The 13,748-nt window shown below is 45.9% G+C and overlaps 2 protein-coding genes across 2 annotated transcripts; both read left to right on the top strand.

Annotated features, from left to right (window-relative positions):
- Window positions 1-493: 493 nt before the first annotated feature.
- On the top strand, window positions 494-5,192 carry LOC124699835 (probable acylpyruvase FAHD2, mitochondrial). The gene is made up of 7 exons (XM_047232069.1): window positions 494-614; window positions 739-913; window positions 2,261-2,313; window positions 2,817-2,879; window positions 4,562-4,612; window positions 4,708-4,825; window positions 4,911-5,192. The coding sequence occupies exons 1-7, from the start codon at window positions 507-509 to the stop codon at window positions 5,027-5,029; spliced, it is 687 nt and encodes a 228-aa protein (XP_047088025.1). The 5' UTR covers window positions 494-506; the 3' UTR covers window positions 5,030-5,192.
- Window positions 5,193-11,937: 6,745 nt separating this feature from the next.
- LOC124702570 (ethylene-responsive transcription factor ERN1-like) lies at window positions 11,938-13,155 on the top strand. The gene has a single exon (XM_047234721.1). It carries the CDS (start codon window positions 11,938-11,940, stop codon window positions 13,153-13,155), a length of 1,218 nt encoding a protein of 405 aa, XP_047090677.1.
- The last annotated feature ends 593 nt before the right edge of the window (window positions 13,156-13,748 follow it).

Consider the following 13,748-nt stretch of genomic DNA (forward strand, 5'->3'; position numbering starts at 1 on the left):
GAAGGCTGCGCCGGCGGCGACAGGGCCGCGCCCGCGGCTGCGCCCGCGGCGGGGCGACGAGCGGCGGCACGGGCCGGGAGCACCAGCTGGCGATGGGCGAGGGTGTGGGCGAGGTGACCAGCAGCAGCTCGCGGCGGGCGATGGCTTGGTCGACGGCACGGGCCAGGGCAGCAAGAGCTCGCCGTCGTGCGCCTCCGAGTTCCGAGTAGTACTAGTACGAGCAAAATTTGGGTGACTGCATGCGTTGGGGAACATAAAATTAGAAGGACATCCGGGGCTATCCGCCTGTCTGGGACACGACCCAAACAGCAAAAAAACGGACGTCCGGATGTGTCCATTTGGGTCAGTGGGTTGGATGCACACTTTTCTGAGCAAAACGAAAACGGCCTAATAGGTCCATCTATCGCTGCAAACAGAAATTCATTCGTCCTGTCCCTGAAAAAAACGGAAATCATACCTCCTCTCTTCACACGCCACCTGACCTGGAAGTCGCAGCTCTCGCGGCCATGGCGGCAGCGGCGGCGCAGAGGCTCCTCGCGGCGAGCACGAAGATCGTCGGGGCCGGGCGCAACTACATCTCCCGCGCCAAAGATGCCAGCAATCCTGTCCTCAAGGTCCATCCCCATCTCTGTCTCTGGCCCCCTTCCGATCCCATGACACAGAGCACCCTTCTTCCAACGCGGCAGTCTCTGATCCGGTCGCGACAGCGGCGCGGCCGCCTTGTTTCTCTGCTTGCAGGAACCGGTCCTCTTCCTGAAGCCCACGTCGTCATTCCTCCACGCCGGTCCGGCCGCCGGGCCCATCGAGGTGCCCGAGCCGCTCGAGTCGCTGCACCACGAGGTCGAGCTCGCCGTCGTCATCTCCCGGCGCGCGCGCGACGTCCCCGAGGCCTCTGCCATGGATTTCGTGGGAGGTAATTAAGAGGCGTGGTTGTGGGATGCCGTCCTTGCGCGATTACGTCTGTTAAAAATTGTGATCTGAAGAATTTTGCGACATGAGTGGCGTTAGTGTAAATGCAAAGTCGACTAGGGGGTGCCTCGTGTTAGGACAATCTCTTGATGTTTGACAGGCTTGCTGGAGAATGCAACAGATTTTAGAATAAACAAGCTCTTGGCCATTATTTGCTCAATCGTAAATGCATGTTTTGATGAGCTAAGTCACTTTTTTTTTTTGTTTCCTGCTGAGCGCTGTTCTCTTCTCATGATCACATTTGACATCTGCTTGTAATCTGCATTTTGGTACTAGAGGGGAACATGTGTACAACTTCTGCTGTCTATCAGTGGTATTAAGCACTCAGTATTTAACTGACATCCACAGGCGGACTAGTCACCCGAGTCACCAACTGGAGTGCTTCAGATGAAGGGTGTCGTCACTACTGGAGCCACTACATGCAATTGTTTCCTGATGTCTCCCATTCCCATATCCCCAACTCTCCTGGATATCTATCATGTTATTCTGTTGGAGAAACCCCACTACATGTTCAGGTTTGAAAATTTCAGTCAGCAATGTGACTCGTTTTTTCCACAAAAAATAGCAGAAATTGCTCTCTTTCTTCACATGACACTATCTACTCTGTCGTCTGTCGATCCACAAAAACTACACTCACCACACCATATTGGCTTCTCTTGAGAGAATATAACATTTTTTTCTTTCTGCACATATTATACAAGAGGGTTGTGATGGCAGCGGTGGCGGGTGAGTGAAGCTTCAACTATATATGTGTCCGTAGCTGTATGTGTTGACGAGCGTAAACTAAAGTTGAGTTTGGTGAGAACATTTATTCGGAATCATCCTTCTGAACTAATTTAAATTTAGACCTGAGTTTGACCCTTTTTCACGTCTTGTTGTGACATTATGACTACTTTTACCTTAGTCGGGATTACTATCTGTGGTAGTTGACTGGACACATAATACATACATGTATTCATTGAGGATGTACCCGAGATGAAACATGTATAGTTGTGTGGTGCTACCGATTTAGGTGCCCACGAGATCAGACATTGGACCGCATCCAACCCAAATTTAATACATGTTCATATGTGAAAGGCTCCGGCCATGGGTGTCTTGTTTGGTGGATTTCCCCTGTTTTCTCTAATGCTCTACAAAATAGAACCTTTTGTGGTCTCATTCTTGTTTATTCTTAACTTCTTGTTGATGTAGCAGCCATCAAAAGTATGAGTCGGTGAAAAGTTATTCACTTGTTTTTTCAGCTATGACATACCAAACTCTATATAACTGCTTACATTGTCGGTTTTCCCAGGTTATGCACTTGCTTTGGACATGTCGTCAAATGATCTGCAATCCGCTTCTAAGGTTTGCAGTAACAGCTGTAGCTTTCTTTGGTCTTGTTCTACTTATCATATTTTGTTGCTTGTTTCCATCTCCCATTGCCGGTAGTTGTTGGGAGTCTAAATAGGGATAGATCATTCAAGTTATGAAAAATAAATTTAGCAAAAGATACATCATGATCTTTGAAGTTTCTCCTTCCCAGTGATCAGGTCAATTAGTTGTTGAAATATGGGTGTGAACATTTGACCTGCGTTAACAAATTCACCAATAAACAACATGCTGTATTCTCAAAAGTTGCATGTTTGTGTAATCATTTGAAGAAACACAAACCTGCTAGTTCCGTTTTGGCATGTGGTTACTTTTTATAATCTTTCCATCCATCAAATTTGACGTAATGGTTTTAGGCCTATCTTTGTGCAAAACTCATGCCCTTATATAAGTTATAAGTAAACGCACAGTCCCATAGTGTAACACATATTTTTTCCTCTTCTCAAACTTTCCGTTGTTATAACAAATGAAATTTGTAGTCTGCAGGTCTTCCGTGGACTTTGGGTAAAGTACAGGACACGTTTACTCCAATTAGTGCGGTGGTAAGCAATGCTTTCTCTTACCCAGACATGAGGACATTATTACTTATATATGTAAATATTTGAGTATAATAAATGGGAAGCGCTGAGAATCCTCCGGAGGCTGGAAACAGCTGAACCTCCGAGTCCAGCGTTTGACACGTGTCCAACTGGACCATACCCCACAAACAATAACTACACCGCACCCCACGAACAAAAGAAAAACACCCCACGAAGGGGATCTGGCTGCGCCATCCTCCCGAACTCCACCCGTGCCGGCAGCACCGCCCTCCCGAACTCCGCCTGCATCGATATCACCGCCGGCGAAGTCCGTACCGCCGGCTTCGAGCTCGCTACCCTTGCTTGAAGTGCCCGTCGTCCGCGCTACCAGCACCAACACTTCCATGGCAGCATCAGCGCCCTCGCACGCACGTGGTGTTTCTCATCTCCGAAGAGCAGCACCACTACAGTGCCGTCGTCGGAGAAGATGCCCATCCAACCAGTGTTGCTCCCTTGCAGCACTTGCGGTGGACGATTGCAGCTCCACCACCCTTCATTTGCAGCTCCGCCGGAATCGCTTGCAGCTCCGACGGTGGCCAATTGCAGCTCCACCACCCTTAATTTGCAGCTCCGCCGGAATCGCCTGCAGCTCCGGCGGTGGCCATTTGCAGCTCCAACACCCTTCATTTGCAGCTCCGGCGGCGGCCATTTGCAGCACCGCCGGAATCACTTGCAGCTCCCAACAACGCCGCTTGTAACCCCGCCGGCGGCCATTTGCAGCACCGCCAGAATTACTTGCAGCTCCCAGCAACGCTGCTTGGAGCTCCGGCGGCGGCCATTTGCAGCGCCGCCGTTCGCTGACTCACCGTTCGTAGCACATACAACCACCGTTTGCAACACCGCCGGTCGATGTTCGTAGCACAAACGGCCGTCGTTGGCAGCACCACCGACCGTACTATGCAGCTCTGGGAGTGCGAACAGAGGCGGACGATCGACAATCTGCAGCAGCGACGCCTCCCCCCGTGGAAGCAACGACGGCCGCCCGCCATGCGTGGGAGCAGGTCCGGCCGCCCATGGGAGCAGCGCCTCCCACCAGCGCCGCTTGCAGAATCCGGCGGCTCCGTGGCCACTCTGCACGCCATGGCGTCCTCATCAGCTGTCGACTGCGAAGTTGACCTCGTTGGAGGCCGCACGAGCAGGGAGGGGGCGGTAGGAGGTGATGTGCGTGTGGAACAGCGGTGCTGGCGACGCGTGCCTGGATTAGGTGGCGGCGCGAGCTCGGAAGGGATATGGTAGAGAGAGAGAGAAACAGGGGTGTGTGGAGGAGGACGATGGAGCGAGAGGATAAGATAGAAACCTGCTCGTCGTTTGTTTGTTTTGCTCCACGTGGATGGACGCGTGTCGCTCGCGCAAGCCGGAGGCAGCGACGCCAGCGATCCTCCGGAGGCAGTGAAGCGTTTTCCATAATAAATCCACCTAGCTTTCATTGTGGATGAAAACACATGGAATATGGAACAGCAGGAGTACTAGGAAATAAGTCGAGAGTATAAATAAATTTATGGAAGTGGTAACAACCCTCTGTTGTGGTCTCGTGACATTTGATAATTCCTTATATCATTTGTGTACCTGAACATTATATAGGTAATTCCATTACCGTGATAATCTATGCTTCTGAATACCATTAACAATGGTTTTCTGTTAAACAGATTCCCAAGTCAGCCATCAAGAATCCCTATGATCTAGAGCTCTGGCTAAAGGTAATTATACAATTATGTGCTGATTCTGTTTATTGCGGCCTGAAGTAATAAAAGTAATGGCAAAAAATTAACAAGCATTAAACAATCATATCCAGGTAGATGATGAACTTAGGCAGAAGGGGCTTACAAGTGATATGATATTCAAGATTCCTTTTCTGATCAGTTATATAAGTTCCATCATGACATTAATGGAGGGTGATGTGATATTGACAGGTAAAGTCTGTTTTTCTTCCTGCTAATGCATCTGTTTTAGTGGCTTAAGGAATATCTTTATCCATTATTCATGGATCCTCTGCAGGTACTCCTCCAGATGGTGTAGGCCCTGTCCGAGTAGGACAGAAGATCAAAGCTGGTATAACTGACCTCATTGATGTAGAGTTCGATGTTCAGAGGCGCATACGCCCATTTTCTAGCTGATTTAGTACGCACGAACTTATGGTATGCGGCATATTGTTTTGGGCCGTATATGCTATATTATGTGGTGTTGCTTGACTTGATCTGAATGCAAGAAAATAATTAAGGTTGGATGCCTATTTGTGCAACTAAAACAATGGTTTCGTATTACCAAATTCATGAAAACGTACTATATGTTGTCATAAGTCTGCTCACATGCTACTAACTGAAAATTTCTTCCGGTCGTGAGATCAGTACTCAGAAAAGGCAATGTGACAAAAGACATGCAAAAATAAAAGAGTATTTCATCTGTGTGACTATGATTGTGCTTTTGGGTCAAATTGGTTGGCTGGTTTACATGTACAACTTCAATAGTAGGTACTGTCGTATTCTACTGTCTATCTGGAACAATAACACTGGATATAATCATTGGCATGGGCTGTGTGAAATTGAATGTAGGCACAGTTCTTGATCATTTCTAATTTCTCGAAGAAACACCGATTTGCAAATAACTCCGGAGTTCTTATGGTTGCATGTTGGAGCAAACTGTGCTTTCATAAACTTGGGTGGCACCTATTAATTTCTCACAGAAAAGAAGAGGGTGAATGATGCCAAAACATGTACAGGCCCTGTTCCATTGGCACATCATGGACTCCAAGACCCCATCCCATAGGCAAGGGCTTAGTTTGCGGTTGCTGAAGTGTGTTGTGTTAAACATTATAAACTTATGTAGAAAAGTAACTGTAGAAAAGTTAGTTCTGCTGACATTGCGTTGTTGACTGCTCATTATATGTCAACATTATATTATTAAATTCATGAAAATGTACTATATATTTGCCTGGAATTCCTGTTGCGCACCCGACTCACTGAAAATATTGTCCGTTGTGAGGTTGACGCTGTATGTAAACATAGGTTTCCAATGTGATGGATTCCGTTTTCGTTTCCGCCAAAAACATTCCGTTCTTATTTTGCAAAATTCCGTTTCAATTTCCGTATTTCCCTTCTGTTTCCGTTTTCCCTGCAGAAAATCGGAAATTTTCCACCCCATGTTCACCCCTACTTGCAGCACTGGAGGAATGGCGGGGAAGACTTATGTAGGATCAGATCTTAGATGAGATCTATGAGATTAATTTTTTGCAAAGACAAAACATGTTCAAAAATTCTTAAAAAAATGACAACACACATCTATGTTATATATGTAATGCCACAAATTTGCAACTTCAAATTCGACATACACTTAGAGAGACAAAAAAGATAAATCTGGGTGTGAATAGTGTGAAATACTAGTCAACCAGATTTGACACTATTCACATCAGAATTTGTCTTTTTTGTTTCTCCAAGTGTAGATTAGATTTTGAGCTGAATTTTTTTGGAGTTGTAGATACAACCTATATGCATGTTGCTAATTATTTTTAGATTTTTTCGCATAGCAAAAGTATGATTTCTCTAAGTTGATCCTATGATCCTACCTAATGGGGAGATCCTATACAAGTCTTCCCCGAGGAATGGCTGGCAGTGCTGGCCCGTGCCGCTCTGATTTGGTCAAGACTCAAGAGGTAGCTAGGTCTGTCGGACAGGTCGCCTCTGATATTGATCAATCCGAGAGACACAGAGGCGGTTCCTCAGTCTTGAGACGGCTCAAGATAGAGAGATAATTCTACCTACAAAGATCTTGTGGACCATCCGGAATCACACACTGGAACTTTGGAGTGCCTTGAGGGGTTGTCTTCTCATTACTGATGTCTCCTATTCTCCACATCTACTTTCTCACATTTCCTATGTTTTGTCTCATATATTCAGGCTAGCTAGCGGTTCCTGTTTTCGTCAGGTAATTAAGGGTGTATCATCTACTCAGCAATGAGCTAGCAGACTAGCGGTATCAGTATATATGCACACAGACTGGTGCATTAACACATGGTTGGTGTGCATGTACTATTTTTACATTGATAACTTGCTACTCTCTCCAGGACGAATATACATACGACAGAAAATACCTACCACATCATGGCTAACCACCTCATAGGCAAAGAGCTTAGTTTGTGGTTGCTAAAGTGTGTTGTGTTGAATATTATAAACTTCTGCATGAACAGCTGTGGAAAAGTTACTGTTCCGTTTGACAAACTAGATTAACTTATTGTTGAAGTTGCGAGTCTGGTTTACATGAATGTTTGCAGCACATTATAAATTTTTTTGAATGGTGAATGCTCCTTCACAACTAAAGAGCTTATCATAATCGTGATTCTGTTGTTCCTGCTCACCTGCTATTGTGACTTTCTTATTCCTTAAACTCTTAGCAGTGTTCCATTGTGGTAACAAGTCAATCAACGGCAGAAACAACCCATTTCAACATAATTGCACTAAACACATTGGGTTCAACAAACTCCTCATTGAGGAAAAGATAGACTCTCGAATATTGAAGCTTGAATCCTTTTGCGAAAGGACAGGGCCTAGTGAGGGCATGACAATATGTAACAAATAAACATGAATTGACATCTTTAGCTCATCCTTACCTCCTTACTGTGGGGAATAAAGTGTAAAATGGGATGAATAAAGAGCTGTGGTGCTCTCTCCTCGAGACACACACAAATTTCCCCATCTGCTATTTAATAATAACATCTCCCAAATTAAGTTAGTAATGGATATATGATGTTGCCACTTGGAGCAAGGGACATTTGTGTTTTTCAATCAACCTGGTGAAAGCATCAATCAACTACACATGGCAACGTTGGCCGTTGTTGCCTGCCAAATGTCTTGTTCTCTGTTCATAGGAACTATATATGTTGCTGTATATACATCCTAATGGCTGATACTATATAGATCAGTTATGACCACTTGTGCACCCATTGGAAAGTTTTGACCTGATATCTATTTGTTTTGAGGTTATTTCTATGTCACTAATTCGCTCTTGTCGTAGTATTTACTCAAGAAAAACCTTGGGAGGAGACTCTGTCATGTGAGACGGAACCTAAAGCTAAAACCTTATCTGTGTAGGTACCCATTTGATGTCATTTTAAAGCCAGGAGTCATGGGTATCTCAGTTCTAGTTTGACCATGTCGCACTTATAGGCTGGAAGTGGTACTCCAAAGGCAACTAAAGTTGCCCTGGACTGGACCAATGCGTTTGCCGGGCAGTTGAAAAGGAGAGCTTAAGTCAAGTATAGTCAACAGCAAGACGAACTATAGACATTGCTGCCATCACGGTACCAGAATTGGTCCCAGGTTGAGCTCATTCCTTGCTGTGCTGCACACGCATGATTTGGAGCCTTGGAGGCTGGAGCAACTATAGCACTTGGTTAAATTATATCGGACGTCCATATCATTCACGCGTTTGCTCAGCGTATTTTTGATCTGTTCTGCTCGTCCGTCTCTGGTGACTTCACCTGCTCTAACCAAGTAACCAGTGATCAGGTTTCAGATGAAATCACCGCCAAAAGAGAGGCCGTGTGGAAAGCGCATTTCGCCGCATTGGATACGCCGTCATTATCTTGACAGTTTCGTCGGGCGTGACAGCTACAAACAGAGGTGACGAGAGAAACCGTTGCTGATTTAACAAATGACAATTTGGAAACAGTACACCAGCTGTAGGTCTCTAGATGGCCCTCCGAGGTTTACCGTCCCTACTTGATGTTGTTTACATTTGCCCCAGGAGCGACCATCCGACATGCCTTGTGATCATAACTCGGTTTTGATCTCTTCCAAAATTGCGGCGTGAATTTCCTTCGCTCTGTGATCAACTGTGGCAGGAGTTGCTTGGAAATGGTTGCACAGCAAGACTGATATATATGCATTCTATACGTACGTTCCTACACGGCTATGCGTAATGTCTCAAAGCAATAATGACTTAGTAAAGTGAGATGGAGGATGTCTCGTTGTTCCTAATTGTAAGCTAGATCCATTTACAGTTTTGATGCGTACGGGCTCAGTTTCTGAGACGACACCGTGTATATGCTAGAGACACTATTCATGTAATCTTATTCACAACCGCTGTAGTAGCATGTTCATACTAATTTGACATATTATAAGGTAATAAAACTCTCGACCTTTGCATTCAAAAGTTATACTGAATTCGAAGCTACAAACTTTCACCGTATGATTGAAAATTCCAGTTTTGGTTAGTGAAACAGAACAAAGTATAGGCGTGACGGCTTACACCTATGGAAGTAAGAATATGGTGGCTGATTGGCTGGCATGATGTGTGACTACATTTTGTGTTGAATCTAACTTGCTCTCGAGACCTTTTGGCGCTGGATTCTCACTAAACAAATTGATGTAGCATCAAGAATTCAAGACGCACTCCTTGACTGATTCAATTCCTCAAACGTAGTTGTAGATAAATTATTTGCAAACAAGAAGACGTTTAGTAAGCACCAAAAGCTGATGTTTGGACGTATTATGGACCTTGTCAAAGCATAAAATGAATTATTTAGTATGTGTCCACGCATGTAGGGAAGTTTTAATATGAACCTGTGTCTGTAACTCTGTATAAACCTGACAATTTCTAATTCTGCAAAATATAATACCTGCAAGTTCGAAAATTTGTGAAAATGAAATGCGTGTAGAGAAGATGTACTTGAGAAATTTCGTAAAGATTATACAATTGGCTGGTTTGCTTTCTGTAATTTGAAATTTTATGAAACAAGGTAAGTAACTTATGGATTTTTTTCCTGATGGCAAGTGATCACATATTCGTACCAAATGTTACATGGATACTTGTATGCTTGTCCCAATCGGATTGATTAAAAAAAAAGCGCCCTTCTATGAAGGTCATTTTTTTTATGCTTGCCACGCGACAAGTGGTGTGCCCGTGAGAGAGTCCTCCACATGAGTGGTTCCTCGTGCACTACTTGTCACCGGCTAGCCCATTGCTTTAGTAAATTATAATTTTTTTAGATTCAAATAGTAAAATGAATTATATTATGAATCGAGTGTCAAAATTACAATCTTTTTTACAGGTATATTCCTCGTGCTGAGCTCTTCAAAGCTTGATCTAATGTTTGACATGCTTTGAAAAATCAACTCATTTTAGCACTGCCTAAACTGAAACACTTGCATTGTCCTCCATCCAATATATGTAATGCACAAATCGAACTTTACTGTCTTGTATCTGTACTGATTTACGTCTCATGGTTGCACTGCCCTGACTCCGTACCTTTAGTTATATTGTCTTTAGATGCACTGACTTGCGACTTCCATCTAGGAAACGCACTGCCTTAACTGCATGTTCTATACTATGTTTGTTTGTGATATCTCTTTGGGTGTATTATGTTTATCTGTATAGCCTTTTAAATGTACCTTGTTGCGTCCCGCTAGTGCACTGCCCTAACTATAGGGTTTTCGCCGACTTTAGATGTATGCACTATCTATTTTTGGTGTTCTTTTGCACTTTGTTGACATGCAGTTTAGGTGAACTTTTTTTTTTTTTAGAACGTTTAGGTGAACTATCTTTGTGTACTCTCTGCCTTTAAAAATACTTCACATAGTAGGTTACCTTCGAACAAGCCTATAACCAACCATTAAACTATCAACATGTAATTTTGTGATGCAAAATGATAACCACATATAAGTACTTACGATTGAAAACCATGCCAAGTCAGCGTTGGTACCGCTTTGGGTGAATTGATTGGAGAATTGCATCCACCAGCCAGTTCATGGGAAAGCTTGCACGTATACTTTAACAGTTATCCTCACATGTGGTTACCTCAAGCCTAAACATGGACCAAAAGTGTGATGCAATTGAACGTAAGGTGTGGAGGCGAACATACGCAAGTAAGGGGGGATGCAAGTAGATTTTTATTTTCATTTTATATTTTTGTCTGAAGGTTGAGTCACATCTTACTTGTGATTGAAACCACGCCAAGTCAGCACCAATACAGCTTTGGGGTGATCTGAATGTAGAATTACACGCACTACTCAGTTCACCCAGAAGCTCAAATTGATGAGAAATATAGGTAGTACACATGGGTCTATAATAGAAGTAATAAAGTGAATAAAAATAAGAAAAAAACCCTGGTCAAACATTTGAGCCTATGAAGGTAAATGCGCTATGAAACAAGATCGTATTTTTATCTTTCTTACCATTTTCATAACTATGAGAATGAAAAGCAATTTCAAGCCCAGTAAATTTCAATAATTACGGGTTCCAGACCGAGAAAAATAGACATATTCCTCAATTAACAAAAAAGAACAATTCTAATCGATAATTCAACACCCCTCTCATGTGTAGTTGCATTAGGCCTAAACAAGGATCAAAAGGGGGATCCATTTTATTACTCCCTCCGATCCATAATAAGCGTCGATGAAACGAGTGAATGGGCGCACTACGAGTGAATAGACACACCAAAATGTGTTTAGATACACGTGATTAAGACAAGTATTATGGATCGGAGGGAGTACTTAAGTTGCGCCAGCCAAATTTTGAACTCAAGACATGTTTGGTTTGGTACCATGTAGAATTGCACGCACAAACTTTGGTGGATGAAAAAACATATTCCGTATTTAAAAAGTTAATCTGGTTTTGAACAAAACCTCTCTTCTTTCAGTCCAAGTCTTCTTTTTTGTGGGAACTGTGCGGTCCTAGACGACCTAGCTGCATACTGAAAAATAGATATGTCGTCACAACTAAAACATTTTAACAATGCAAATTCAAGAACTAGGCATTTAGTTTCCGAGTCAGAAGTTCCTCAACCAGCTTCCATATGTAAAGCTCTCAAAACAACAGCCATCAGCAATCAACAGTGACACGCCTACAATCCAAATGACCATGAAGTCATTTCTCCTCCCATCTTCAGTGGCTCACATTCTCCTCCACCTTATATATACGCGCCTGTCCCAATGACATTTAGCAGCCTGGAACCTTAATTCACCTCTAACATTGAGCTACACCGAGCCATCGACAGTCAGTCACCACCAGCGGACGCGCACCCAATCCATAAATGGCGATGAAGCGCAAGCTGTCTCCCGCAGGGTCTGACTTCGCCTCCGACAATCTCCACCACCACCACCACGACACCACCGGCCTCACGTCAGTTGCACGGCCGGAATCATGGGCGGAGACGGTCGGCGCCGTGGCGGCAGTGCAGCGTGGCCGGAAGCGCTTCGTGGGCGTGCGGCAGCGACCGTCTGGGCGGTGGGTGGCGGAGATCAAGGACACCATCCAGAAGATCCGGGTGTGGCTCGGCACCTTCGACACCGCCGAGGAGGCCGCGCGAGCCTACGACGAGGCCGCCTGCCTCCTCCGCGGCGCCAACACCCGCACCAACTTCTGGCCACGCACCGCCGCCGTGGAGGCTACATCCGCCGCGGATACCGGGGCAAGCCACCACCACCACGCGCCGCCGGAGCCATCGGCTCTCCCCTCCAAGGTCACCAACCTCCTACTCCTACGCCTCAAGCGAGCGCGCACCATCTGCCACGACGACTACCTCGGTGCAATCGCCGGTGCACAGAGCGCACTGGTGCAAGAGCAAGAAGGGTACGGCGTCGGCGGCCAAGAGGAGTGCGGCTTCCAAGTGGACGACTTCTTCAGGAGCGAGGACTCTGTCGGCGACGAGCATGACCATGGCGTCGTGAAACACGAGGAGGACTCGAACTGCTCACAGGACGCCGACGATGACGACGAAGAGGAGGCGCCCCTGGACTTCGGATTCATGGACGCGCCCCCATTATCTCCGGGGGACGTGAACGACGCCGGGCTCTTCTCACCGTTCGAGATGATGGCGTCGGAGATCGGCGGCGCCGAGGCAGACAACGAGACAGACGTAACGGAGTACGACTGCGCCAGCGAGCACTCGGCGGCGATCCACGAGGCGATGAGGAGGATGAAGTACGAGCGGAAGATCTCCGCCTCGCTCTACGCGCTCAGCGGCGTGTCGGAGTGCCTGCGCATGCGCCTGAGCAACACCGACGGTCATGCCGGAGCCGGACACGGGCTGGCGCTGTCCGGCCTGAGGGACGCGTGCATGAAGAAAAAGCAACAAAGCCAAGAATCTAAGGGCGGGGTGCATGAGGAGAGTTCAGGCAGCAACAGCTTCTCGTCGTCGGACGTGGCGAGCTCTTCGCCGGAGGCCGGGATCTCGTCGCCGAACGCGGTCGACAGCGACGTGCTGCTGTGGAGCTCCCTTGACCTGGCTCCCATCTGCCACATGTCATAATTCCTTCTCCCCTCGGTTATACAGTTCGTCGGGGTCGGGGAACAGTACGAATTAATTCGTGATATTCTTTTTGATACGTACACAAAATTTGTTTTCGATTTAACAATCGAGAAAGCCCTTGTTCGTCAGAAATTTCTGTTGTGCTAAGAAGAATTGCAGTGTGGCTGATGGCTAGCATGCTTTTTCAGTTCCCCCTGGTCTGAGAGGACTGCTTTATTCATGCAGCTACTTGAAACGCACATATCAACTTTTCTCATGATAATAGTAGATGGTAATGTATATTTAGTTTTTCTCCTGCTGTACCACCGATCAAACAGTAAACTGAGCCCTGGCAAGATCACGGTCGTTGTTGTTGCAAAGATTATGTAGTGGAAAATGATTAGAATCCTACGGGGGATCGCGTCGCTTACAACCTCCGCCTCCTAGTAACAACACGTGTCCGCCGGGCCACCCATGATGACGCTGCCTTATCCCTTCCAACCCACAATTCTCTCCCATCCATGGAGACCAAATCCCCCGCACACGTACGTAGCAGAAGCCGCTCCTTCTCCTAGCCGCGCTCCGCCGCTAGTCGTGCACCGCGTGCTCCGCCG

This window comes from Lolium rigidum, chromosome 3 (genome assembly GCF_022539505.1).
Source record: "Lolium rigidum isolate FL_2022 chromosome 3, APGP_CSIRO_Lrig_0.1, whole genome shotgun sequence".
NCBI classification, from domain to species: domain Eukaryota; kingdom Viridiplantae; phylum Streptophyta; class Magnoliopsida; order Poales; family Poaceae; genus Lolium; species Lolium rigidum.

What these genes read in the sequence shown, in the direction of transcription:
- LOC124702570 (XM_047234721.1), top strand. Translation starts at nt 11,938, where the DNA reads ATGGCGATGAAGCGCAAGCTGTCTCCCGCAGGGTCTGACTTCGCCTCC.
- LOC124699835 (XM_047232069.1), top strand. Translation starts at nt 507, where the DNA reads ATGGCGGCAGCGGCGGCGCAGAGGCTCCTCGCGGCGAGCACGAAGATC. An exon ending in TGCCATGGATTTCGTGGGAG is followed by an intron (nt 914 to 2,260) that starts GTAATTAAGAGG and finishes CGGTTTTCCCAG; the next exon opens with GTTATGCACTTGCTTTGGAC. An exon ending in GGGTGATGTGATATTGACAG is followed by an intron (nt 4,826 to 4,910) that starts GTAAAGTCTGTT and finishes GATCCTCTGCAG; the next exon opens with GTACTCCTCCAGATGGTGTA.